The sequence below is a fragment of the Podospora pseudopauciseta genome, chromosome 3 (genome assembly GCF_035222475.1).
Source record: "Podospora pseudopauciseta strain CBS 411.78 chromosome 3, whole genome shotgun sequence".
NCBI lineage: Eukaryota > Fungi > Ascomycota > Sordariomycetes > Sordariales > Podosporaceae > Podospora > Podospora pseudopauciseta.
The window spans coordinates 695,861-723,706 of NC_085893.1; the positions used below are offsets into that span (position 1 = coordinate 695,861).

The 27,846-nt window shown below is 52.2% G+C and overlaps 6 protein-coding genes across 6 annotated transcripts; 5 read left to right on the top strand and 1 right to left on the bottom strand.

The window, feature by feature from the left end:
• The first annotated feature begins 296 nt into the window (after positions 1 to 296).
• On the top strand, positions 297 to 3,576 carry QC763_301980 (uncharacterized protein). Its single transcript, XM_062910654.1, has 6 exons — positions 297 to 1,305; positions 1,364 to 1,504; positions 1,576 to 1,879; positions 1,944 to 2,457; positions 2,531 to 3,016; positions 3,084 to 3,576. The coding sequence occupies exons 1-6, from the start codon at positions 1,200 to 1,202 to the stop codon at positions 3,363 to 3,365; spliced, it is 1,833 nt and encodes a 610-aa protein (XP_062766600.1). The 5' UTR covers positions 297 to 1,199; the 3' UTR covers positions 3,366 to 3,576.
• A 793-nt stretch (positions 3,577 to 4,369) lies between these two features.
• QC763_301990 (Type I Iterative PKS) lies at positions 4,370 to 13,352 on the bottom strand. The gene is made up of 9 exons (XM_062910655.1): positions 12,543 to 13,352; positions 12,400 to 12,486; positions 12,282 to 12,339; positions 11,365 to 12,224; positions 10,672 to 11,278; positions 7,662 to 10,613; positions 5,836 to 7,604; positions 5,449 to 5,778; positions 4,370 to 5,399 (listed from the first exon to the last, which is right to left on the bottom strand). Exons 1-9 carry the CDS (start codon positions 12,720 to 12,722, stop codon positions 4,557 to 4,559), a joined length of 7,686 nt encoding a protein of 2,561 aa, XP_062766601.1. The 5' UTR covers positions 12,723 to 13,352; the 3' UTR covers positions 4,370 to 4,556.
• Positions 13,353 to 14,169: 817 nt separating this feature from the next.
• On the top strand, positions 14,170 to 15,962 carry QC763_302000 (uncharacterized protein). Its single transcript, XM_062910656.1, has 2 exons — positions 14,170 to 14,932; positions 15,000 to 15,962. Exons 1-2 carry the CDS (start codon positions 14,575 to 14,577, stop codon positions 15,683 to 15,685), a joined length of 1,044 nt encoding a protein of 347 aa, XP_062766602.1. The 5' UTR covers positions 14,170 to 14,574; the 3' UTR covers positions 15,686 to 15,962.
• A 263-nt stretch (positions 15,963 to 16,225) lies between these two features.
• On the top strand, positions 16,226 to 18,192 carry QC763_302010 (uncharacterized protein). The gene is made up of 4 exons (XM_062910657.1): positions 16,226 to 16,532; positions 16,607 to 16,857; positions 16,921 to 17,083; positions 17,152 to 18,192. Exons 1-4 carry the CDS (start codon positions 16,407 to 16,409, stop codon positions 18,118 to 18,120), a joined length of 1,509 nt encoding a protein of 502 aa, XP_062766603.1. The 5' UTR covers positions 16,226 to 16,406; the 3' UTR covers positions 18,121 to 18,192.
• Positions 18,193 to 19,949: 1,757 nt separating this feature from the next.
• QC763_302020 (uncharacterized protein) lies at positions 19,950 to 22,394 on the top strand (the record flags this gene model as incomplete). Its single annotated transcript, XM_062910658.1, has 3 exons — positions 19,950 to 20,275; positions 20,358 to 20,541; positions 20,591 to 22,394. The coding sequence occupies 3 exons, from the start codon at positions 19,950 to 19,952 to the stop codon at positions 22,097 to 22,099; spliced, it is 2,019 nt and encodes a 672-aa protein (XP_062766604.1). The 3' UTR covers positions 22,100 to 22,394.
• Positions 22,395 to 22,506: 112 nt separating this feature from the next.
• On the top strand, positions 22,507 to 24,384 carry QC763_302030 (uncharacterized protein). The gene is made up of 2 exons (XM_062910659.1): positions 22,507 to 23,529; positions 23,598 to 24,384. Exons 1-2 carry the CDS (start codon positions 22,616 to 22,618, stop codon positions 24,334 to 24,336), a joined length of 1,653 nt encoding a protein of 550 aa, XP_062766605.1. The 5' UTR covers positions 22,507 to 22,615; the 3' UTR covers positions 24,337 to 24,384.
• Positions 24,385 to 27,846: the final 3,462 nt, after the last annotated feature.

Genomic DNA, 27,846 nt, shown 5'->3' on the forward strand with positions numbered 1-27,846 from the left:
CAACATTGTTTAGTCTTGGTCGGGAATTTGTTGAAGCCAAGCCGGGAATCCAACGGGGCAGATCAGAGCAAGGCAAGCTCAGAAGACGTCTGCGAAGTTCATATGAAGCACAGGCTGATAATGATGAGAGAAGAGTCGTAGAGGAAATCGGCATCCGCTGGAGAAACGCAGGCTGCCATGCAACCAAACCTGCAGCTGCAGGATGGCCGCTTGTTGGGTCGTGGAGCCAACATGCAGCGAACATCTGCCATCTGCCATCTGATCTGCTGCATGAACTGGCGCGTTGATGGCGGTTGGGGACGATGCTGCTTGTGGAAATGCGCGGCGTCCATGTCTCGCTCAGCGGCAGTTGCAAGCTGAAATGGGCAACTCCAAGCATCAGAAAACAGGAACAGCCCAGCCCAAAGTGGACACGAGCAAGCCCCGGAGCATGATTCAGTTCCCACTTGGGACGCCCAGGGAGATGTCGATCAGAGCCGCTAGCGGCCTAGATGGTGAACGCACGCACTCTTCGGTCAGGCTTGGAGCGCAACGGCCCGAACAAAAGGCAGAGGGGTGCTGAAAACCAAATGATCAATAGGTATCTCTCTGTTGAGATGCGATACCTGGGTCTACGGCCCAGCACCCTGGAAAGCGATGGTCCCAAATCCCAGACAGCCCCCACACCCCCCCCCCCTCACCCCCTCCCTGTCCCCCTCAAGCTGCCCACCAGAGAATAGTGTACCTAGCTGTAGGGATAGATACTTGCTCCGATGGGTTCGCGGGAGTGGAGTGTTGAGAACGGGTCCAGAGGGAGATCGGTGGCTGGATACCATGGCTAGTCTTTCGATACAATGATACACCGCTCTCTGCTCTGCCCTTTGGTCGGCCGCCATCGCCGATATGTATGTACCGTATGTAGGTATGATTACGGCAGGGCAGGCAGGCGCAACCTATCTTGGAGTCGGGGACCTGCATCTGTCCAGAGTGGGAAGGAGAAGATCTCTCGTGCCAGTCCGTGACATCCACACCCGTCGACCTTGTATAACTGGGCCTAGAGAACCCTGCATCTGTCAAGGCAGTTCCCTTCCCACTTCTTGCACAGTTCAGATTGCATTTGCTCACCAGACACCGGCCGTCTTGCTTCTACAACCCATCTATTCTCTCCATCTTTGCCCGTGCATAGACACTGCCAGCCTACTATCCACTCGGTGCTCACCATGACTGCTGCCCGTCGCACAAAAAGTGCAGTTGACACAACCGACCGGGCACCACGGCAGCTCCCCGGATCCGCCTGCGAGGCATGCCAGAAGCGCAAAGTACGATGTAAGAATTCATGTACACTCAATACAACGTTTCCGTTTCGTACTGACCAAAACCCCAGGTGACAGGAAAAGTCCTTGTGGGACTTGCAAAGATGGCGGTCTCGTGTGTGAAATCAACACCCAACGACGACCACGGGGCCCCAAGAAGGGCGAACTCAACAACCTTCGAAGTCAAGTTGGTGTGTGTTTAAATCGTGTTGGTGTGTACTATGGCCTCCCACTCCCCATCGCCATGTCGCTTCTTGCACATGATGCTGACTGTGCTCAATAGTGGCTCTGGAACGACGCCTCAGTCTTGATCCCACCGAAGAAGCGTTGACCCTCGCTACTCAGTTTTCAGAAGCCCCGCCCGTGCCCGAAATGCCATCTGCAAGCTCGGCCTCGGATCAGGACTTTTCGCAGTTTCCGTCACCATCATGTCAAAGAAGGCCTTCCTGGGAGAGCGATATCCATATTGCCATGTCTCCCATGACACCTAGCTCCCTTCCGATGGGCTTCTCGACTTTCCAGTTCCCTCCCTCTCCCCAATCCCCACCGAGATGCGCATTTGTCGATGATTTGATGCGAGCGGATCTGTATGTTCTTACTATTTCCCCCAGATACTTCTTCGATGTGACTCCTGACCTGAGCGTGTTGCAGTGACCAGCTGTATTTCGACCGGGTCCACCCAAATGTGCCCATCTTCAGCCAGTCGCGGTATTTTGCCAGATCTCGGCAGATTTCCATGATGGATGGGCCGAATTACTTGCTGTGTCTGCAGTATGCCATGTGGACATTGGCAATGTCGTTTTCGTCGCAGTTTGAAAGTTCGCGGGATCTCTTCTACAAGGAAACCCGCCATATGCTCGAAAACCTGGACCTCCACGAGGACGACATGAACACGGTGCGGGTGGAACAAGTGCAAGCGTGGCTTCTGCTTGCCTTCTACGAGTTCGCACGGTGCAACTACCGGCGTGCCTGGATCACGGCCGGCAGGGCGTTTAGGCTTGTCCAACTTGCACGGCTCCACGAGGTTGATATTTCGGAGAATGCGGCTGAATGCGACGACGCTGTTTCAAGGGAGGAAAAGCGTAGAACATTCTGGGTTGCATATTATCTGGATCGGCTTCTGTGTATCAGAAACCGTAGGCCGTTGACGCTGATCGAAGAAATGGTAGGTTCCGTCGCCATCCCTGCGCATCTTGGTGATCCTCATCTCCGAACCGCAACTAATAACATCATGCCAGATCTGTACCAGACTCCCGTCTTCAGACCTCGCCTTTCAGGGCGGCAGTCCCGTTCAAGAGCGGTTTCTGGAAGAGGTCTTTGCATCCGGGGACCACAGCCTCTTGTCGCCTCTGGCCGAGTCTGCCATTTTGCTCACGATATTTGGTCGTGCAGTATCGCAATGCCAGGCCCAACGAACGCAACCGACATATGCAAGCGCATCACTGGAGTTCTGGATGCGTCAAGAATGGGTCAAAAACACGCTGAGCTCGTCTTTGAATTCGTTGATGGTCAACCACCCAGTCATCTCAGCAGCAGAGCCGATGCTGTTCTTTTCCACCATGATGGCGCACGCCGTCAAAATCTACATGTGCCAGATTGTCGAGTCCACATCCCACGAGGAATCATGTCGACCCAACGTAGTAGAGTGCCAGAACCAAGCCATGCACGCGGCAAGGGAGATCGCGAGACTGGTCAAAGCCCACGAGCACATCCCCTATTTCAAGGTGAGACACTTTTTCTCGAGCACATGGCATCATCAGAACACAAACTAATGCATCTTCTACGAGATAGGCCTACATTTTCCTCCCGCTCGCCATCTTTTTGGCCGCGTCAAGGCTCATGGCACATCTAGACTGTGTGGTGGAGAACATGCAAGCACTTACGCCGCTAGGGACTTCATGTTATCAAGGGATGGAAGTCAAGGACGGCATCAATGCCGAGTTTCAGTGTTGCATGAACGCGCTGAGGAGCATGCAGAGCTTCAACAATCTTGCACGCGAATACTTGCTTGTGTTGGAGCCACAGGAGTCGTTTTCACTCACTGCTTTTCAGGGGGCTTTTCTCTGTGAATAGGTATATAATATCAGGCTTTGTAATATGTGCGAAGGGACACCCAACCAATAAGATATCTGTCCGTCATCATGCTGAGAGTCTGTTCCAATGTCATGTATGGTTGTTTGGCAATACACCGCACAGCCAGGGGCTCGGGGATTCAGGACTGGTATGGTTGCGTGTTAATTCGTGAGCATTCAAGACAGATTTAGATAGGGACATAGAAAGCCCCTTAAAAGACACTTCATGATGAATGAGATCTTGCCTCATGATGCGACGATGCCAACCCCACCTATTCAAGCTCAGTCATGCGTACATGATCGACACCCTTGCTTGGTTCGCAGACAGCCCCCTGACAGGACCCTCCATCAATACTTCTTATCTGCGCGGCTTTCTCCATCATTCACCATCAAACAGACTTGGATAACTAGGTATGTAGTCTGACAAGCAGAAAAAAACAAACGTGTGGTATGACATGGCATCAGGTCAAGCTGGACGTCAAATGGCAGTTGCATCTTCATGGTTGCACCGCATCAGTTCGTACCGGCTCGTTGGTACCCAAGACATCATCGTAAGCAACACGTCGTCATCCTATACTCATCCAGGACAACATTTCCAATCAATCTACCTGGCATATGTCGTGATTTGGAAAAAGTGCGAGAAAGAAGGGGTGGTCAGCAACAAACAAGGTGGAATGATCGACATATTTCGCCAACAAACAACACGTGACCATGGTGTCGGATTTGCTGATACCACCTCAAAGTTTTCAAATTTCGACAAATCGGGGCACATCGGAAGTTTGTGCTCATCGCCCGGGTGTGCCAGCAGCAAGGATGGCCAGATCACAACTCAACATGCTGCAAGCACGATCGGGGCGTCGGGGATCTGCAAGATGATCGACAAACGCAGCTCCACTGCCAGAGCTGCTCAGCTGACAGACAGTTCGTGAGTCTGGTGTCAAACGACCCGCAATGGTGCACGTTGAGACAGGAAACGTTTTGTAACCATTCGCTATCAACGGGCTGGCCATCAAGGTACTCCATGATCCGGCTTTCCAAAGCAAACAACCAAACCAAACCACATAGACAATCCAACAATAATGGTACAAAAACTACAACCAACATTAAAAATTATAAGAGAAGAGAAAACACGCAAACACACACAATACTGACAGCAAAACAATGTAGCCAACCCGCCGCAACACCATCGACCTCAACCCCTCAGAATGGCGGTGTCGACATGACTACTCCTGGCTGCCACCGCCCCCGCTAGAGCAGTGATAGACGGGCTCTGCATGATATCAAAGATCGACAGGTCTGCCCCAGCCTTCATGGACAGCATGTTGCGGAGCTCCACCGCAACAAGAGAATCCACACCAAAGTCCGCCAACGACTTCGAGGGGATGATATCGTCCTCCGGGATCATGAAAATGTCCACCAGCTTCTTGGTAATCCCGCCCACCACAGCCTCCGCTGCATCGTCGAATGTCGAGGCGGATGCTAGCTTGCTCGCCAAATCACCAGATCCAGATTTGTTGGACATCTGGCCGCCCTCCTGTTCCGTCTTCTGGTACCGAAGCTGCGAGAAGCGCGCGTCCCGCCGCAGAGGAGAGTCCTCTGTCTGTCCCGCTGGCCCAGTGTTGATGCCGAGCATGAGGGCTCCCGCAAGGGGGGTCGCGATCGCCGAGTCGATGGCAGCAAGGATCTCGATCTCGCGCAGACCCATGAAGCCATGTCGCTGGAGTGCTTCGATGGTTTTGGCAGACTCTTGTTCTTCCGCCAGATGTCCCACAGACTTGACAATGCCTAGATCGATGGAAACCGCTGGTAGACCACGCGCCACTCGATGCTGAGCAAGTGCATCCTGGAAGGTGCCACCAGCTGAGTAGTTGGACTGACTGGCGAAGCCAACAACGCCGACAAGTGAGGAGAGCATGATATAAAAGTCGAGATCGCCCTCACCAGAAAAGTACTGGTGCAGGTTCCAACTGCCGTGCAGCTTGGGATGGAGGGCGGCATTGTGGTCCTCAAGAGTCATGTTGTCCAGGACAGAGTCCTGTGATGAGGTTAGCAACTGCTGTGTGAATGAAAAAGACTTCTCATACCTTAAGCTGCATTCCCCCGTGGATGACACCCTTGATGGGTGGTGCTCCTGTCCCGGCATACTTTGCGAGCGCCCTGTTGAGCTCCTTCATGTTGGATATGTCGCAGCCAAGTCCCACAACCTTGACCTGGTGACCAACAGCGCTGATAAGTTCGGTCTGAAGCTGATCTGCCTTTCCAAAGCTATTTGCACTGCGAGACATGACGGCGATTTGTTGGGCACCATGTTCCGCAAGCCAGTGACACACTGATCGCCCAATACCGCCAAATCCACCAACCACAAGGTACGAAGCGTCGGTGCGAAGGCGAGCGTTTAACTTGCGCGGGACAACCTGGAGGGTAATATTGTCAGTTGCCATGTAATATCATGTGAAAAGGCGTCAACATACCGGAACCATGGTCTCGTCATCGACGGCCAGCACAATCTTTCCCATATGTTTGCCAGCTTGCATCAGGCGGAAAGCCTTCTCAACATCAGAAAGGGGTAGGACTGAGATGGGATAGACTGTATTGATCTCCTTCTCAGCAACCATTCGCACAATGTCCTTCATGATCCGGTTGGCTTCCATTGGTTTGCACTCACCCAGTGCGATGGCATCGACACTGGAAAAGGAAACCGCTCTCGTAAAAGCTTCCATTCCTAGACTGTTGTTGAGCTCAAAATCCTTTTTCCCAATCTCGACGAATCGGCCAAACGGTGCAAGGCAGTTGAAGCTTGCCTGCAGTAACGTCCCGGCAAGCGAGTTCAGTACCACGTCCACTCCTTTGCCACCGGTCATCTCCTTGACACCAGAGGCAAAAGACACATCACGGCTTGAAAAGATGTGATCGGAATAGATACCAAAGTGCTCCATAACAAACTTGCGCTTCTCCTCTGAGCCAACTGTGACAAAAACCTCGGCCCCAACCCGTTGGGCAAGCATCACAGCCGCCTGACCAACACCTCCCGTGGCCGAGTGAATGAGAACAGTCTCGCCTCTCTGAAGTCTGGCATTGTCGTACAGAGAAACGTAAGCGGCCACAAACTGAGTGGGAAGCGAAGCAGCCGTCTCAAAACCCATGTCCTCAGGAATGTGAACGGCACTGGTCCAGTGAATCCTGGTACGGCTCCCGTAGTGTCCCCTGAGCAGCACTGAGACACGATCCCCCGGTTTGTAGTCATTCGAAGCAGCAACAGAACCGACTCGAGTGACAACACCTGAACAGTCGTACCCCATGACTCGAGACTTCAGCTGACCTATCGCAACCATCACGTCGCGGAAGTTGACACCAAAAGCTCTGGGCTCAATTTCGACAAAGTCCTCGGGCAGTTCTTCGAGTGCGCTGGCATCATCGTCAAAGGCGAGGGTGTCGAGAAGTCCAGTCGTACCAATGGTGAGACGCAGAGGGCGGTCCTGTTGTATGAATGGCTCTAGTGGATATACAGACTGCTCGGCTGGGCGACGGAAGACATTGTTGTTTCGGCAAACATCCTTGATGTATCTGGGAACCGAAATGACACCATTTCTCTCTGCGAACTCAAAGTCGGAAGTAGCTTCGAGATTTGAGTAGTTGAAGAAGCTGCGGAAGACTTGGGTGATGGAGCTCACTGATTCTGCGGAGCAAAGGGGTCTTGTTGGGTCGAGGTCCAGAGTCCCCAGCCGCTTGCCAACATATTCTTGACGAAGGGATCGGAGAAATCCGGCCGCAAGGCCAGCGTGAGGTGTTTTGAAGTCCATAGCCCCACCTTGAGTTAGCCATAGGACGCCCTTGGATCTCGTGGAAAGCGTCTTGAGGCCCTCGAACTCTGTGTGATCAGCACTGGCGAGAATGGGGTTTTCTGAATCATCGACAAAGATACAAACTCTGTTGTCATCGGCAGTGACAGAGTCCAATGAATGTACGGTTGGCACCGTCCACGTAAGAAGACCAATAGAAACGCCGAGTTGGTCAAGCCAGGGGTTCGGCGTAGTTGGGTTGGCTGTGACGAAAGCAATGTCAAAGTCGAACTTGGGCGGACCGGTGGCAGCCGTCGACATCATGACACTGAATGCGTAGAGATCGTCATCGTCACAGTCTCGGATCTCAGCATCGATTCCGGAGAAACCTGTGCGGTTGAGGACGCGGTCCCACATGGGGATGGTGAGTGAAGGGCTGAACTTGCGTTCTTCCTCTTCGTCTACAAGCAACAGATATTAGCACATATTGGGCGAAAGGGACAGAATAGGGAACTTACTGAGCCACCAGCCTGGAAGAAATCCAAAGACGAATTGCAAATCAACTGGGTCCTTGGTTGTCTCCATCAGGAATAGTTTGCCGCCAGGCTTCACGAGTCTTCTCACATTCGCCATGGTGTTGTTCATCGACTTTGTGGCATGAAGAACCTGGCAAGCTATCACCACATCATAGCCCCCCTCTTCAAACCCTTGCTTCATTGGATCCTGCTCGATGTCGAGCTTCTTGTACTTGACCACGTTGTTCCAGTCCTGGAATTTCTCTTTGGCAGCTTCGAAGAAACCAGAAGACACATCCGTGAAGTCGTATGAGCCGACATTGGGGCCGGTCCCTTCCTTGCTGTTTCCAAGTCCCTGCAGGATATGGCTTGTCGCCCCTCCAGTTCCCGCCCCGATCTCAATCATTTTGGCTCGCGGGTTCTTCTGCGCGTAGAGCTTGACCAGCTCTCCAAGTTTCGCATTGGTTCGTCCCCATTTGAGAGCATCCAGATAGTAGCGAGAGAGCAACTCCTTTTCAAGCATCACTTCCAGAGCTGTGATCTCGCTGCGAAGGATTGGCACGATATGGGGGCCCAGCTTGCATACCATCTCGCCGTTGGTGCTGCCTGACCTGACTTTCTCAAACAATGCCAGCTTTTCTTTGAGCGGAGCCTTGATCCACCGGCTGCTGTCAGGGGCAAGCTGATTCGTGCGGGCTAGCTCAGCCTGATGCCCCATCCAAATGTAGAACTTCCTCTGATGCCGTTCCAACCGTTTGATGTCAGCTGCCGTGAGCTCAGCCAGAGCGTCGTGAATGAAAAACAGACATGCTTGGCGTAGATCCATCAAGGTGTCTCTCTCTTGGTCCGAGATATGACTGCTGAGATTGTCCTTCAAGTATGCCTCCTTGAGAAGGCCAATGTCCGGAACCCATTGAGTTGTAGTAAACTTGTCTTGTTCCCATGAGTCTGTCTGCTGAACCGGGGCGGTTCCGATGGATTGACAAACGAAACCGTCAATCGTGATAACAGGCGCGATCGACTCAATCATCTCATTTGCTGGGCTTTCAAAGACCGTGAGCCCCGTTGTCATGGATTGGTTGTCGATGTGGCTCAGGTTGGTGTAAGCCTTGAAGAAATGTCCAGCCTGGGCGTTGATATCATGGGAGACCCAAAGCTTGCTGATAGTCTTTGGCACTTTGGGCGTCTGTCGAACATTGCTGGAATCGGGGATGGCAGTGTAGGCAGCTTGGAAAACGGAGTCGAGCGTGGTGGGATGGACGACATGGTCGTGTTGGTGGTGCTTGGGCATAGTCGCTTTGGAGTCGGCCACTGTGAAGGATGTCACAGATTGCTGACCCCGAGTTCGAATGCTCTTGATGTTTTGGAAGATGGGCCCGTGGCAGATGCCACCTGATCGCAGGCCAGCATACATGTCTTGTGGGCTGACCCGGGTTCTGTAGGTGGACTCGTTCATAGGATGGGCGAGCTTGAACCCATGACCCGGCAAAGCGTTTTGGCAAAAGCCCATCTCATCCCCAGATGAGTGCTCGACCGAGATCAGACCTTTGCAATGGTCTATCCAGATGTTATCTGAGCTGACAGACTGCACGTTGAACTCCGTCCATCCCTTAATGTCCAGGACCTTTTCGCTGCATGGCCGAAGTGACAGCTGAAGCTCGATGCCGTCAGCTGTCTCGGGCACAACAAGGGCGTTAAGGATGTCGATATCTCGCAGTTGGTAGCCTAGAACCCTGCCCTTGCGCCCTTGCCTCGCTGCGTGCTGGGCCATGCCCTCGATGGCCATCGAGATGTAACCGGCTGCTGGATAGATCACATTGGATTGGACAACGTGGTCCCTAACCCACGGAATATCGCTCATGCGAACAATGTGTCTCCAGGAGGGCGCACTGAGATCTGTTCCGAGAACAAGAGACCCAAGAAAATCGTGAGGCGGTTCTTGGCGATGGCGAAGGGCCTTGTTGAATCGTGGCTCGATCCAATGGCGGGTTTGATGATTCCAGGGGTATCTGGGAAGATCGTGAAGCACTTTGATACCTTCTCGACCATAGGGCAAATTGACAGGTGCAAGGTTGACTGGGTAGCCCTTTTGGATGAGACTGCTAACGAGTGTATGCATGGTCTCAACCGCATGCTTCTTTCTGACGAGGCAGCTCTCGTATGGAATGACAACGCCATTGAACTCGTGCATGCGTAATATCTCTTGGATGGGCCCGGAGAGAGCCGCGTGTGGACCAACCTCGATCACCATGTCGACAGACAACTCGGCGCCGGGGGTGTCGAAGCACATGTTGCGGAATGCGTCGACAAACTGAACGCGTCCTGTCAGACTGCGTACCCAATGAGCAGGGCTTCCAATCTCGTGGGCATCCTCCATCCGTGTTCCAGTCGACGGCGACGAGAAGATGAAGTCGAGATGATCCTGCGGCGACCGAACCTTCTTGTCCATAGCGCTGTGATAGGCTTCTGCAACAGCCTCCATATGATGTGAGTGCCAGGCAGCGTCCACCTTGAGGCGTCTCGCAAAGATATTCTCCTGCTGGAACACCCTTTCGAGCTGCTCGAGGCCACAGACATCGCCGGAAAGAGTAATGGAGTTGGGACTGTTTTCACAGGCCACGACGACCTTGCCGGTGGTGGCACGAGAGAGAAATCGCTGACTGTCCTCGACTCCAAGCCCCACTGCCATCATGCCCCCCTGACGGGCAATCTGACGATTGCTCTCCGAAGCGAGGCCTCCACGCGCAAAAGCGATGGCCATGGCCGACTGGAGATCGAGAGCACCGGCCGCATAAGCGGCGGCAATCTCTCCGCTCGAATGGCTCGTGACTGCTGTGGGGGTGACACCCCAAGCCCGGAGCAGGTTTGTGAGGGCGATCTGGACGGCAACGCACACGGGAGTACTGTAGTCCAGCTGATTGACCTTGGAGGTGTCGGCATCTCGGTTTAGCTCCTCTGTAGAAACACGCGCGTTAGAAACCTAACATTTCCAGCACGAACGGAGAAAACATACCAATCATGTTCCAAGTTGCCCCGAGTTTCTCTAGATGCTTGTTGCAGTCGAGCAACGCGGCCTTGAAAACGGGGTAGACCTCAATCAACTCCCTGCCCATCGCCCACCACTGCGCGCCCTGGCCATTGTAAACAAATCCTACCCTGGGAGAAGCGATTGCTGCCTTGGCAGGCTTTGCCTTTGGGGAATCGAGAATCTTGATCAGGGCCTCCACCGTGTCAGCAGAAACCGACGTGACCCACGGGAACCGCGAGCGACGGTGCCCCAGAGTGTAGGCAAGGTTGTCGAGGAAACCATCTTCATCCGTGGTCTTGGTGTTGAGCAAGTAGTCCTTGAGATTGGAGACAATGGCCTGGGTAGCTCTCTCATCTTTGCCACTCAAGACGAACACTCGGCGCCGGGACAGGTACTCGAGAGCACTGCTGCTCCGTCGTGACCGGCTGCTGGCATTGTCGAGATTGGCAGCCTGCTGAAGGCGTCGGGAACCAGTGAAGGAATCCAAGTCTTCCATGATAACATGAGCGTTGGATCCGCCATAGCCAAAATTGTTGATAGACGCACGCCTCACGTCCTCTTTTCCATCCCAGGGCTCGAGTTCAGTGGGGACCTGCAGGGGAGAGAAGGCGCTGATTAGCATTTGTTTCCGTGTCTCGGCCAATTGGTACCGGGAAGGCCCACGGCCGGATCACTCACCTTTAACTTCCAGTCGTCCAAACGTAGCTTCTCATTCGGCTTCTCATAGTTGACACTGGGCGGGATCTGACCCTTCTCGAGCGCCAGTGCGACCTTGATGATGGCTGCAACTCCGCTTGCCGTTTCTGTGTGGCCGATGTTGGTCTTGACTGATCCGATTCTCAATGGGTCACCGCTTGGTCGAGTGTCTTGGAAAACCGACGAGATGGCTTTGACCTCGATGGGATCGCCCGTTGGTGTGCCGGTTCCGTGGGCTTCAAAGTAGGTCGTCTGGGAAGGATCGAGGCCTGCCTTCTTGTAACAAGCGCGAATAAGCGCCTCCTGCGCCTCGCCGCTGGGTGTGGTGATAGTTTCCGTCTTGCCGTCCTGGTTCACGCCTGTCTCCCGGATGATGGCCCGGATCGGATCACCATCCCGCAAGGCATCGTCGAGCCTCTTGAGGATGATGGTGGCTGACCCCTCCCCGCGGCCATATCCATTAGCGCGGCTGTCAAATGCATAGGACCTGCCATCCTTGGAGATCAGGGTCATCGAGGACATGGCCAGGAACATGTCCGGGTTGAACATGATGTTTGCACCGCCCACAATGGACATGTCCGATTCACCGGTCCGAAGACTCTGGCATCCTTGGTGCAGCGCAGTCAAGGTGGTCGAGCAGCCCGTGTCGACTGACATGCTCGGTCCTCGCAGATCGAAAAAGTGTGACAGGCGATTGGAGGCCATGGCCGCCCCTGTGCCCATCAGTAGAAACCTGGGCAGGGCGTCGGGATCTCTGATCAGACTCTCATGGTAGTCGCGAAAAAATGAGCCGGCAAAGACAGAAGTGTTGGAGCCGGCGACATCCTGAAGGGTGATTCCAGCTTAGACAACAAGTATGGGTTAGTAGAGAATGGGATGAGCATTGTGGGCAAACCTACCGCTTTCCAGCGCCTCATATGTGGACTCCAGTTGCAGTCTGAACTGAGGATCTAGTGCCTGTTTCACCCCGTTAGTTTGCTCCTTAAAAATGGCGAGCGACAGCCATGTCTGACTTACCGCTGCAGTCTCTGCCGACAAATTAAAGAAATTGGCGTCGAACAAGCTGACGTCTTCCTCGAGGAAGTGGCCTCCTGCCACATTGGTCTATTTCAAAAGTGTGAGATTGTATCCCTCTTCTGAGAAGATGAGTTTGAACTGACCCCATTGAGCTTCTCAAAATTTGGATGAAGAAACCCGTCAATGTTGAAGCGGTTTTTAGGAATCTCCGACCATGCGCTGCGGCCTTCGGAAACAAGTTTCCAGAGCTTCTCTGGACTGTCGACGTCGCCAGCGAACCGGCAGCTCATTCCGACGATGGCGATGGGTGTGTTGGATTCCATCTTTGCTTGATACACAAAATCTGGAAGGGGTGAAGGGTGCCTTTAACCGTTCAGGTAGATGAGTCAAGATGAGGGGTGGGCTTCGGACTCAAGTGTTGTTGAAATACCTGATGAGAATAGGGTTGGGAAACAAGAAGACGGATTCAACGCGGTGCAAGGACGTCGCACATGTCGACTCTATATAAAATCTCTTGACGACAAGATCAAAACTCCTGCATTACCATATTCTCCCTGAACCCACCGCCCTCGTGCAAGTTGATGGGTGAGATTGCCACGATTTCAGCCGTGATAGGGAGTTTACAGCATCCAGTTCCACGGAAGGGATGAGATACTCCGGGCAAGCAACAGTCAAAAACTCCGAACCACCTTTCTCTCACAGCCCATAATTCGAGAACCGCAGTTTCGGGCTAATACAAACCCAACAACCCGATTCAAATCGAATTCTCGCTTCATTTTGGCAATATCACATATCATGATGGCTTTGGGAAGGATCATTCTTGTGGGCGATGAGATGTAAGCAGAAGCTGGGATGATTTGCCCCACTTTGACTGACTCAGCAGTAGATAAGGGACTCGGGGAGTGAGACCTCGACCAATGCTTAGCAAATTTGTTACTCGTGGACGAGAAGATGCTCATCGTTGAACAGATTGGCATTGCAAAAGTGGGAATCTTGTGGCTCTCGACTTTCTGTGTGATGGTCAACTCCAAACTCGGCGATTGTACCTTCCGGGTAGGCCGGCCGGCGACGCTCCGGATGGTTGTGCCCCGACCCGCCGAGAAACTCCGGGGGAGACCCACAGTAAACTCCGAAAGTGGACGAAGTGGGACGGGAGATCAGTCTACCCTGGGCGATCAGGAAAATGTATTTCTTGCTCAGTCAGCACTGTTGGACTCTGAGACAGTTGGGGGGTGCTCGGGAGCTGTTGGTGAGACGTGCAGTTTTGAGGGCTCCGATCCGGCAATGATATGTTGATTTGGTGAAACCCTGCTGCAGATCTGCCGGGCAACGTCAGCACAATGGCGTTATCCCTCATCTTTCTTTTATTTTTCCGGCTGCAACTATTACCTTGTAAGACGGGTGGCTCCCTATCGTGCTGGAGAATACCTTAGGCCTGAGACCAGCACAATATCTCAAGGCCGGCAAGTAGGTGTGTACAATCGGAGAATATTACTCCGGGTTTACACTAACTCGTCAAGATGTTCCACATAGAGGGCTGCGGGCAAAGAGGCTCTCATATTGCCCGCGGCAGGGGCAGGTACAAGATCCAGCAGGTGTCACTATCGCAGCTGAAGTTGGGGAAGTGGGAACGGTCTGTGACTGTATGTGATTGAAAGGCATCTGAGTAACATAAGGGACTGCCCCCGACCAATCGCGGATGCCGTCGGATACCGGGTCATGATCTGATGGTGGGAGAGGTAACACCCGGTGTAGTGGTCGGAGACCCGCTGACAAGACCAGCGTTTCTGCTGAACAGGAAATGATCAGTGAATCCTTTTCACGGTCAAGGAATGGTCTCTCTTCAGGTTCACAGACTTGTAGTGTGTATCTACGTGCCATTCCCTATTTGCTCCTCTGCTGCAGGCAGAGCTGCCGTTGGTAAATCCTCAGTAACTGTTGACCGGACTGGCCTTCCGATTCCCTCAATTGATATGAGAAAACCCCTGTCCCCCGTGCTCTACGACACCCTACTTCAGATACAAACCACGGCACTGTATTCTTCTTGATAAGCACCGATCCCCACATCGTATCACGTCTCGGACCGACCAGGTCAGCTCAACAGAGGACGCCTTTACAACGGCTTTTCACTTCTGTATGCCACTGACAAGCCCAAAAAAAACCTAATAGCCCAAGATGGTGTCCTTCAGCCAGATGCAATCGTCAAATACACGTATCATAGAGGTGCTCCCTGCAGGTCTCGTAGCTGTGTTTGTCGGCGGGACGAGTGGCATAGGGGAGACAACCATGAAGCAGCTCGCCAAGAACACCGTCGAGCCTCGCATCTACCTCGTGGGCCGGTCTAGAGAGGCTGCCACTCGAATCGTGGCCGAACTTCACGACCTAAACCCAGCAGGGGAATACCACTTCATCCAGGCCGATGTATCGCTTCTGCACGCCGTGGACTGGGTCTGTCGTGAGATACAGGCCAGGGAATCCGTCGTCAATCTTTTGTTTCTAACGCCAGGGGTCGTGTCGACGAGTCAGGGTAGCGGTAAGTCTTGACGCGGTATCTCGAGCTCGTTCTAGATGGCTTTTGGAGGCTGACTGCTTGATCCCAGATACGATCGAGTCCCTGTACTACCCCATGGCAGTGACCTATTACTCCCGGATTAGGTTTATCGTAAACCTGCTCCCACTTCTTCAGAAAGCCTCCCATCTCCGGAGAGTCGTCACTGTGTTTGGCGCCGGCAAGGAGAGCCTTCTAGATGGCGATGACTTCCCCCTGTTTCCAGGGAGGTACCACCAGGCCGGGCCCCTGCAAACGACAGACCACGGCAGCCTCAGCACAATGATGACACTGGCACTGGAATCTCTGGCCCTGGAAGCGCCCAACATCAGCTTTGTCCATTCCTTTCCCGGCTTTGTCAAAGGTTCGTCCACCAACAGCAGTCCCAAGACCGGCGGAGTCATCCGCGCTGTATTCAAAGTCGTCGGAGCGCTCCCTCTTTTCGAAGCTGGGGAGAGGCATCTATTCTTGGCCACAAGCGCACGATTTCCGGCAAGAGACGGGGTACATTCGAGGATACCGACAGCGGGCGTCGGGCTCGGAAAAGGGGTTTCGGTCGCTAGAGGGACTGACGCGAGGGACGGTAGCGGGGTCTATTCTGTTAATTTCGATGGGGAGTCAGTGGCGTTCAAGGTGCAGGATACACTTCAGCAGCTGAGAGACAGAGATATGGTCAGAAGAGTGTGGCAACATACGATCAAGGAGTTTACCAGGGTCACCGGGTCAGCATTCGTGTAGTTGCTCCCGTGGATTACCAATACCCACCACGCAACCTGGAAGGGGTGGGGATGGGACTCCAAGGCACAGACGGGACCATCATGTTCCACCGGGCCCCTGTAACAGCCTTCACCCAGCTCAAGCTGGCACTTGAAAACAGGAGAATACTGGAAGGGAAACAAGAGTTGAAATATGGGTTAGGGATTCCCGAGTTAATATATCTTTGTAATTCGAAGCCAGAGACGAGAACCATTCTTTTGGGCGGTATTTAAGTGCTACCTCACATGTACCTTGGCAATTGCAGGAGCGTTTTGTGTTCCACCATGCCCCAAGGACAGGACTACCTACATGGTACCTGAGGTAGGGTACCTTACGCTGAGACACCTAATCCAGGTGCACTCGTAGCCAGCTGGCGCTTGAACATTGTAGTTGCCTGGGTCCATCATATCTTTGCCTTCCGTCATAGAATAACACTCCCCAACCAGACAGCTGACTGCGCCCTAATAAGTGTTCATGCAACGAGACACCATTCGAAATGCCTAGCGACCTGCTCCTTCCTCCCATGCCAAATCATTTCAGAGGCAGGCCCGTGACGCGATTTCTTGTTAGGCTATCCCGTGGTAGCCCATCCTGAACCAACGTTTTCCAACCTTCACCAATCCTACTAATTCCCTATGGTTCAACCACACATTTTGCATCCGCATTACCATCCTATACACTATCGAACACGAGGTGGAAGCTGATGCCATCAAGCTCTCGTACGAATAATATATCAGCCACAGCAGCAGAAAACATGACCTCACTATCTGCTGTCATTGTTCGACCGGACCCAGATGCCGGACTGTCCGAATTCGAAAGAGCTGCCTTGGTATGTATTGAGCTCTCGATGATGCAAGTTTCGAGGTGTATTTGGCTGCTAACCACCGTGTTTTGCTGCTTCAGGACCGCAAATTGGTCCGTCGCCTAGACCTCGTCCTCCTGCCGTGGCTCTGTTTCCTCTACCTTCTTGCCTTTTTGGACCGCACCAACATTGGAAATGCCAAGATTGACAACATGACGAACGATATTATCATGTCTAACCTCGGTTACAGTGCTACATTGATGATCTTTTTTGTGGCATACTCGGCTTTCGAGCCCGTTGCAAATGTTCTGCTCAAGCGGATGCGTCCCTCAATATTCTTGCCCCTGATCATGTAAGCATGAGCCTTCATTGGTTAGGTCTCGAGATCTGAACAAGATTTTGACCGTGCATGTAGGGTCGGCTGGGGTGGTTGCATGACCGCCATGGGCCTTGTGAAGAACTGGAGCGGGCTCATGGCAGCTCGATTCTTCTTGGGCGTTTTTGAGTCGGGGTTGTTTCCCGGTGTCAATTACTTCATCTCCTGTTGGTATCGGCGGGATGAGTTTGCTCTACGTGCTGTGAGTAGTCCCCTTCATCTCCATCGCCCAATGGAGCGCATAAAACCTGACGAACCGTTGTGACCCAGGCGCTTTTCTTTTCATTCGCCGCCCTCGCCGGGTCGTTTGGCGGTCTCCTCGCGGCGGCGATTTCAACGATGGACGGTATCGGCGGCTTCGCTGGCTGGCGCTGGATCTTCATCCTCGAAGGTGCCCTCACCATTGTTGTTGCCATCGCCTCATTTTGGATGGTGCAGGACTTTCCTGACACGGCAGAGTTTCTCTCGGAAGCCGATCAAGAGCGCGTCCTCCGCAGGCTGAACCGGGACAAGCAAAGCTCGGCCCATCACGAAAACTTCAAGATGCTCTACGTTTGGCAAGCCCTCAAGGACACGAAGACCTACCTTGCTATGGTGGTGTACATGGGCCCCATGATGCCGCTTTATAGTCTCAGTCTGTTCCTCCCTACGATTATCTCGAACCTATCATTTACCGACCCTTCCCAGATCATCAAGAACCAGCTGCTCAGCGTCCCACCTTATGCTGTTGCAGCTTTGGTGACTACTGTGGTCAGCGTGTTCAGCGATAGACACCGCAAACGCGGTATTTACAACATGGCCCTCGCCTGCGTTGGCATCTTTGGCTTCATCCTCCTTGTTGCCTCCTCCAATCCAATTGTTCAGTACCTGGGGGCCTGTTTTGGCGCTGTCGGCATCTATGCTAGCATACCACTCACCATTGCGTGGGTGGCCAACAACACGGAGGGATCCTACAAACGCGGCATTGTTTTGGGATTGGTGATCGGGTGGGGAAACCTCAACGGACTTGTATCTTGTAATCTGTGGTTCGGTGCTCCACGTTTCCTTGCCGGCCACATTACCGTGATCGCGTATATGGCACTGTTTCTGGGTGGTGGAAGCTACATACTCTGCCGGTATTTGTACTTTCAGAATCTCGACCGAAAGCAGGGACTCCTTGATCATCGCCTGACGGGTTTGACGAAGGCGGAGATTGGGGATTTGGGTGACGCCAACCCGGAGTTCCTGTACACTTTGTAGAGAGACTGTCTGACTTTATCCTAAGGGATCAACATTTATAGCACCTTAATGGGATTTTACAGGGCTAGGGAGGATCAATGAGTGTGCGAAAGATGATTCTTTTACATTGTATCACTTACGACCTTCTAGAGACCATGGAATCAATTGTTTGTCTAGAGATCAGAGGATTCCGGCAAAGCGGTGGATTACGCAGCACTGTGCCTTAGACCTGCCGATGCTTGCCCTTCACCAAGGACCGTGTCTTCCTTTTCGCCATGTCAAGACGATGATGACAAAAGGGGATAAGGATCGGCTGCTCAGGACCCCGATATTAAGTTTAACGTATGCCAGGGGAATCCGTTTCTGTGCTGCTCGGTTGGGTTGCTTCTAAATTTGCCGCTGCGCTGCAACCCTCTCTTCCAGCCCGTTGGTGTTGATGCACGTCAGCGCCCACCTGGTAGACACCGTCGGGTTCAGTCGTCTGCTTCTCTGGTTTTTGCGTATACTCAAGATGGCTACATGCCGTGGTACTAGGAAGATTCGCGTGCTTTGCTTGGCACCGCAGCTTGATCGGCATTCATGTCATGAATCTTTTCATCTCTTGAAAAAAGAAAGCTTGTGGGGTTCGAGTTGAGGTGACGTTAGCCCTCAGAAATGCAATTGCTTGATGTTTCCGTCGTACATCATTAAACCTTCAGGCGACTGAGCTTCAACCGATGCTTTCTACTACTCGTCGTAAATTTAGACAGTCGGGTCCAGATCGGCGGGTAGAGGTGCACTGGAGTGACATAAATGGCCTGGGACTTCTCCAGATTTAATAACTCTGGTGCCAGCGAGCTGGACCAACCGCTTACCCAATGGAACCTGCCTCGGTTGCGCCTCCGACTTGCCGAAAGTGAGCTATACAGAGCTCCGTCGAGCCATTCAGGAGAGCTCAACCTGATCTACACATCTGCCGGCAGATATTTCTGCGCGCGTTTCTCCTGAAGATCAACCAAGAGTGAGCGGTGGCGTCAGCAAACCGCAAGCACACCTCACCTGACTCTCTTGGCCACTCACTGAGTTTGAATTTGTGGTACAGTAGGCAAACAAGCTGGAATCTGAGTGCAAAAAGACCTCGGAAGGATCCATTGCATGTAGTAGCAGTTCGAATAAGGTGACATACCACACAAACAACTGGGCTTGTCCCACGATCTCACCTTTCATTTATGACGCCGCACACCCACACCCACACGCCGTTCAAACTCAATTGAAGACTGTAGCACCTCCAACTGTTCTGGTTAGGTGGTAGGTAAGGTATTGAGGGATGGTGTATATAAATGGCTTCCCCTCCCCTCCCGCGTTTAACTTTCTTTGGCGAGTTGATCGAGCTGTGAGGCTCCCTTTTTGTACATACCTTGCATACATTCATTCAGGTTCTCGTGAAGGAAGTCGAACACCGCGACGATATCACGGGCTTCCACTAACACAGAACATCAAACCATGTTTCCTTGATTCGTTCCGGATTTCATTTCACCAATTCTGCATATTTCTCATCGTCGGCGTCTATTGGGCATTGCAAGTTCTCTTTTTCCAAGTTGTAGGTTGGCTTCGACAACTGCGTGACATTTTCCCTAGACTGACCCACACCTCTCATCAAGATCTTTTTCAATTCCACCACCTGAAGTTGCTCCCAAGCACCAGTGGCATTGACTTCGCGCTCGAAAATATCCTCTATCTCGTCGATCTCGCCGTTTCTCCTTGTCCCAAACGACATGTTTTAACACAAACAACAACCGTCTCGATTAGAGTTTCTTCTTTCTATTTTTGTTACTGAAGATACCCGTCCTTTTCTTTCGTCCGATCCGAAGATGCCCGTCATCCCGTTTTTTCTAGCCAACACCACGACCATCGACTCGGTCCGCCCCCTGTTGATTTTGACCGAGGAACAAACTGATCTTTTGGTGACGATCGAGCGGGCGCTGGGGTCTGTCTCTCTGGCTGCCGTCACGCTAGTTTTCGTGGCCTTTGCTTTGTTCCGTTCTCTTCGGACGGTTCCAAATTGCCTTTTGGTGTGCTCGTCAGTCGCGAATGTATTCTCATCGGTGGCTACCCTTATGACTCAGGATGGCCTAAGAACGGCTATTCAGAATGGGGACAAGGGGTTGTGCAACGCGCAGGGATTTCTGTTTCAGATGTGAGTTTGCCTGTTGTCTTGAGTACTGGTCGGGTAGGCAGGTGGACACTATCCGTAGGGACTAATCAATGGACTTGAACAGGTTCTTGCAGTCCAATCCCTGGTGGTCGTTTGCTATGGCTTTCAACGTGCTGATTGTATTTCGATATGGTGCCGACCCGGGACACTTTAAGAGGTGGTGGTGGGTATACTGCTCGATCTGTTATGGTGGACCAGGAATTTCTGCCGGTATTTTGCTCGCCCTGGGCTACTATGGCAATGCTAGGGTAGGTTGGATCGCTCTGATCCAGTCCAACGAAGCTGACAAACAATCAGATATGGTGCTGGATTGATCCCTCACATCAAATGCTACGGATCTACACCCAGTACCTCCCAGTCTGGATCTGCATCTTGGGCACTCTCCTGATCTACCTAGGTCTTGGGATCCATATAATTCGATCCCGAAACGATGTTGACACGAAGTTTCCTCTGAGAGCAAGCCCCGAACACCCACCCATCCTCCAACCCATACCGCGCGACAGGAAGTCCTTTTTGTCATTGAGCGACTGGCCTCTGTCCCCATTTACTAGTAGCGCCCTGTTTCCAGAATCGCCCGACGGTACTCACCCCCTCGCGCCGATGCCTATGACTGTCACTCGTGCGCAGTCTAGCCACACCCGCAAGAGCCGGTCTATACACACCCGCCCAAGCCGATCGATCCGAACCCAACACCGCCGGTCTACAAGAGCTGCCCTACCAACCAGAGTAGTCAGTGCACCGTCGAAACGAAGCTCAGGTTACATGCGTGCTTTTGGGCTCAACCCCCGCCGAGCTCCCTCCCCTCCTCCAACTCTTGGTGAACAAGACGGAACCTTGGAACCTCGAAGGGCCGAACCTCAAAGTGTGAACGGCTTTAGGGAGATCATAAGCGCATTTACCATCGACGACCCAGTCAAACGGTCATATCTACTGACTGCGGGCCTCTCCGCCTTTGCAATTCTGGCCACATGGATACCAAGCAGCATCTTTCACGTCAACCAGATTCTTCATGGAGGCACAAACTTCCCAGCATACGTAGCCTCTACCGCTGCGTTATCAATCCAAGGGGTCTGGAACTTTCTAATCTTCTTCTTGATCAACAGACGGACCTGCGTATCTTGCGTCAGGGACAGACTTTCCACGCCCCAGCAGTCCCGAATGTCGGCCTCGCTCGATCATGGACAGAGATCAAGGCCACTGACGACGGTCCATGTCGGAACACAAACCGAGCTCAACCGTGACATCATTGGGCTGGCCGAGAGCGCGGATATTGCCATCGAGACCAAGAGCATCAAAACCCTTCCTGAGGCCACCGAGATATACAAGAACGATGACATCCTTACCCACCCACTGCCGTCGCGAGAAAAGGACGCCCAGGGTCCAGCAAGCACAACCAACCTCGCGGCGACGATGACCACCCCACCCACAGCGCACCTGAAACCGCAACCATCCAAGCGCTCCCTTCGTCCAATCGGCCCAGTGCTCAAAGAGAAGCTCTCATCCAGCAACATGAGAAGAGACCTCACGGTGCGAATCCCCTGGCGCAGCCCAAGTAGAACAAGCAACTGGAGCCTCTCAACAACGGGAAGGAACAAGAAGGACGAGGAAGGCTCAAGGGAAAGCGAGTCCTCCCAGCGAAGCTACAGCTGGGACTTCTTGGACATTGGTCTAGAAAACAGAGGCAACATTTTGGCTGCTATCAGCAGCAGGGGAACACCGACCGGGAGTGGTGGAAGTCCGATAACACTTCACAGCAGAGCTAGCGCGGTTATGGGACACAGCAGAGGAGTTTCGTCGCCTTGCTGATGTTATTTCTTATCTTACAGATAGCTCGGCTACAGCTACTTACTAATGTCGATCCATTGGTATCCGTTTGCTTGGGCCCAAGACGCGCAAAAGCTTTCAACAATGCACTCATGGTCAATTCCATGGTTCCTCTTGTGTGGTGTTGGAGTTGGCGTTCTGGTGTGGCCAGGAACAAAGGAGTTCTGAACAAAATGCCGAAATGGGGTTGACCCGAGCCAACTCGCCAATGGCTTTGTTAACCGGTTGCAGAATCTGAACAGCACGGCAGTCCTTGTCGGCACTGGGCATGAACACCGCATTGTATGGAAAGGGAAAATGCAAACAATCCACACTCTAAACCTCACAGGAGGGTCGTGACGTCGATGCATGCATCACCTCTTTGTCTGCAGAGTACATACACATCGAGGCTTGAATCTGAACCCCGAGACCGACTTCTCTAGTTTTTCGCTTTCCCAGTGCTTGTGCTTCCATAACTTTTTATCGTTCCCCTAGTAGCACCACTCTTCATCCGTCAAGATGTCCCCGTATTGTGCGTGCTACGACAATTCCTTTCGTCCGCCGTCGCCCTCCTCAGGGTCGACCGATGATGAGGACTGTGAAGCCTATCTGCAGGCTTCTCTTTACAACAACAGATCGTATGTTTCGAACAAAAAATTAGTGTCTGGAGGGAAAACAACGAGTACAACGTACAGAAGCCCTCCGCTGGATACCTATAAGTTTGAAAGACAGCCCTATCCTACACCAAGGACCCAGGCCCGAGCAAGTCCCTCGATGTCCGACTCGGATGAATCAACCCCCTCGGAACCAGAGTATGATTCCAGACGGGGGGGTTACTCTCGAGACTGGGACTCGGACCCGCCCGACAACCGCTTTGAGGAAGCCAAGCGCCTTGTCTTCTCCGTGCTTCTCTGGGTACTAGACACTGCCCTCAGTGTACTGCAGTATTTATGGGAGCTTCCATTACGGGTACTCCGCGCGATCCGTCCTTGGGCCCTGCACCCCCTCCTATTTGCCTTATCAGGTGTATTGATCTATGCGACTTTGAGGCCCACGATTCTCTATATCTATCGAGAGATCAGGGAGGATCTTTTGACCTCGGTCCCCTACGGCAGGACACGAGATAAGCTCTGGGCTTCCCACGAACCCGGCGTTTTCGACAACGTGGTGGCTTTTCTATGGGGAGGCAGGGCTGAATCGGAGAAGGACAGAGGGCCGGAATACCTGAAGAGGGTGGAAAGCCTGCAAAAGGACTTTGTAGCCACGGCCCAGATCTGCAAGCAAGTATTGGTGGAAAGTACAGAGATGTACAAGTCTCACGATTCTTTCAAAGAACTGTGGCGTTTGGTGTACGACTCGGATTGGGAGAGAGGCAAGATGGCTGGCGAGGAGTTGTGGGCAGTCTGGAAAAGGATGGCTTTGGAGACAAAGGCGTAAGTAAAAAGTCTCTTGGGAACCTTGTTGCTGTCATAGAACAGGAGCTGACCAGTGCGGGTTCCAGATTGATTGGTGACTTCCAGAAACAAATACGGCTTTTTCACACAAAGATAAAAGAAGAGGACTTGAAACTCGTGGATTGGGCCCACCAGTTGAAGCAGCTGAAAGCTCTGAGGCCTTCTGAGGAGGAGCTGGCGGCCGGGAAGAAATCTACATCGCCAAAGATCCTCCGCTCCAGACCTCGAGGCACAGCTTTACCGACCGCGAAAGTCGATAGTGAGGAGAAAAAGAAGGAGACGGTGGAGCTCGACGAGCTAGGAAGACGCCGGTTGCGGGATTTGGTAGTAACGAATCTGGACAGGACGCGATCCTGGATTTCGGCCGCGAGGGTCGATCTTAAAATTTTGATGAGAGAACTGGAAGTCCTTCTAAGGGGGCTGGAAAAGGTCACCTCCATCGTCTTCCACATATACCCGGAGAGGTATTATCACGACAGGGTGGAGTTGGCTATATGGAACAGGCTTCTCACGAAGGCGCGCGAATCTGGCCTGAATGACAAATCCTCAGAAGACCTCAAAGAACTGCCCAAACACATATTGAGCGCACAGGAATGTATATGGTTAATGGTCACCACGCTGGGGAAGTCTTCGGAGGAGATTGAGCTGCTGACGAACGCTCTTACTTCGACGACTCGTAGATTGGCACCTAGGTGGAGTGTTGATGAAGTTGTGGGCGTGTATGCGAACATCTCCCAAGATCTGGAAGAAAGTGTAGACTTGTTGGGGCTTTCAACCTTGCCATAGTCAAGATAGTATAGGTACAAGGGTATATTAAATTTGCTTCGTTCTCGACTTGCCCATTCTATTCTGGTGTTTGTACTCTACCTGTGCCTCTGTCCGGTCGCCTTTAGCGCGCTGGAAGTTGACTTGTTTGTTTCGTCGAGATTGGCTATCTTGTTGCGTCGTGGTCGGTTGGTTCCTGGCTTGAGAAGGAAGGCCATATCGAAAGCATTCAACGGTGGTACCTAATTTCGTGTAGAGATTGTTAGCGTTGTTTCTTTTTCTTTCTCGGTCAAGCAGGACGCATGGAAAGAGGACAAACAATTCTAAAGGCCTTCCGAAATTCCTTTCTGGGGTCACAAACCAGGAAAAGAACAGGGTTTGACCGATGAATAGGTACGCCATAAAGATGGCCAGCCTACACCCAGCATTTGCCTGCCAGCCGGGACCACGTCCTGTCTGACGAAAGTATCTGAAGAGTTCCCAGGTCATTGACAAAGGGTAATCGGGTGTGCTTCAAGAGGCCGATACACGGCTCCGAGCGCCTGGAAGCCCTAGCCACTCTGAGCAACCTGTCTGGTTGCCCCTTCCTCCCCTGGGACATGCCACCCCAGACATAAAGGATCAAAAGCAGGACCTCCTTCCAATAATCGGAAAGACAGTGCCGGTGGCTCAATGGTCAGGGCGCAGACTCCTTATTCTGTTACCTGAGCACTGACGTCGCTAACACATTCTACCTGAACAGGGTTTGAATCATGGAAGCCAGCATTCTTCTCACTTACCTCGCAGTATTCTTAGGAGTGGTGTTTGGGTGGCTGGGGCTGGGAACGACTTGCTACATATTTGGGATTCTCGATTAAGGGGCCACGTCTTTGGGGTATCACCTTGAACGTAGATTCTCATCTCCTCACATCTTGTCCTTCTGCATCTGGTGGTTGAGCAACCGGCACTCGGTTCTTTCCTTTTTTCTCCCAATCCTTTTGTTACTAGGTTGTTTAGTTAAGGCTTGTCATGATTACGTGCACGGGCTAGACAAGATTTCACAGGGTAGCTGCTGTCTTTTCATCGGACTAGAGATATCTCAACAAGGCGTTGGACACGGGCGTGGATGAAGCCCACAATCAAAGCTGTGGTGGGTGATATTTGGACTCCACCTGGAGTTTGGAGTTGCTTCCTGTATTTTTTTCAGGGCGAAATAGAAAGGCACTGGTTAAATGAACCTACCCTTGGCCTTTATGTTTGTCTGTTAGAGTTTTTATCTGATTGCTTTAGCTATTAGATAGACTTAGGGACAAACTTAAGCAACTGTGAAACTGGACACCTGTTGAGGCTCTCCGGTGTTACACAAATCATGGATGTGTGGTGGCTATGGATTCCATTTAACTACCAGGCTGAAGGCCAACGCATGATGTTTTGGTGTGCCTTGAGCTTTGCCAACACCTGATTTCAAGCGGGCTGTGCCACAGGTCATATGAACCTGGGATCGTGGGATTACATCACTGTTCTCTCCCAGTCATTTTCCGGTTGGAGGCCAACCACGCTGCAAGCCACCACAAGCGGCCGACAGCGTCATTTACACGCCAACTTTATATTCGCCTTGTGCATCCATTCTTCAATTTCTGTTTTGATCACAGGTCAAGCGGTGGAATCTACGTTCTTCACTTCAGCCTTTCCCACACAATGTATTGGATACCAAGTACCCTCACCTCCTACGGGCGAGCATGTGTTGTCTGCGTCATGAATATGCTGCGGCCTTGCGCCTATATAACACTTCGGTGAGACTTTAACCTGAAAAGGTGACCAGATTCCATTGCGAGGCAATGAAATGACATGGCTCAATCCGCATTTGAGAAAGAGTGCCAGGCTTGCTGAGTGATGAGGTGAGTGAGGGCTATAATATAGTAGAAACCGATCGCACTTCAATCCCCTACCTTCAAACCGCAATTTTTTGAATCTGTCTTTCAATTTTGGATTTACGCAACCTACTTTACATCAAGGACAAGCAAACTATCCACTCGTACAGAGGAAGTTAAAATGTGTATCAAATGGATCGACTACTACCGTTGCGGGCACGAGTTGGCGACAGATTACCACAACTGCTCCCGCCGTCATCTACACATTGAGGAGAGAACTGGCTATGTATCATCCCGCGGTTGCGACCTCTGTTCCCGCCCGGGCTCAATCATTACTACAAGACGAACAACAGTGAGGAGATGGAGTTTCGGCTCCTCGGATGATCTCCTCAGTCCGAGCTTATTGGCGTCACGGCCGCCGAGAATCGAACGCAGCTACACGACAAGCCGCCGCAGCAGCTGGTATGAGGGCAGGCATTATCATCGCTATCACTACCACATAAGCGATCATTAAGAGTTCTGTTTTTGTAGTCTCTTGGGCGAGTGTGGAGATACTTCGTTGAATTTGCAATGTCTCATCGGGGATGGGTTTTTTGACTTTTTTGCGGCATTGGACTTTTCATTTGTTGATTTATTTGCAGGAAAAGCTTTGTTACGTCTTGATCGGGGTGAATACTTTGCATTACGCTGCTTCTGATTATCATCATGCGTGTTGAACTCTTGGCTATCCTTAGAATGCTCAATAGATTAGATTTACTTGCACCAGATGTGATGAGAAGCAATGTTACGTTGTGCCAGTCGAAGATCCACATCTGTTGCACTCTCATTTAGGTCGACAGATGTATTTGAAGCGGTTGACATGGGGGAGACGCAAGAGTTTTTAGACCTTGATTTGTGCCAGATGCTACGTTGTAGAACGAATTTGTGGCGTTTAGGGCTTGCGTAAAAATCGGAGGTTTCAGCGGCATAGTGCTATAAACCCAACATAACCGCGGCCCCTAAGGGTCACCGCCCGGGGCTGGAGCTGCTTCCATTCCAGGTTGGTTGAACAAAGGTCCCAGTGCATGTGGCCTCAGGCTTACCTACCTAATAGAATTGGGCCAAGTCACCAGGCATCTGCTAAATTTCCTGTTGGTCAGACAGGTCCTTGGACTCCACCACCTGCAACGGACAACAATCTGAACACTTCAAATCCGCAAGAAAAGATCGAAACAACTGTGTGATCCGTGTCAGCGGAACCCCCCCCGAGGCAAGTATTCATAACTTGTTCTGTTATACAATATCGGGACATGACTGAAGAAGACCGCCGCAGGAAGCGCGAGCACCACCGAATTATTCCCCGTTCCCATACAAGCCTCAGACCGAACCCTTTCTTGAGGTAACGTGGAGCGGTCACCAAGACATCGGAGTTGGCCCCCTACCAATTGTTATTACCAGAAGATGCTCCGGAGGAAGGCTATCGCCGGTCATGGAGGTCGAGTTTCCCGCGGCCGTGTCCGGCAACAACATGACGGCTATTCTCAAGCTCTTCGATCCCCGACACCCCCCCGATGTTTCATGTGGGACTGAGAGGGCTTCTTCGACCCCATGGACCCCATGACCAATTCGCATGGGAAGATTTTGTACGAAAAGACAAACTAAAGCCGTTCCTCGACGAGATTACAGCAGTGGAGAACAAGGC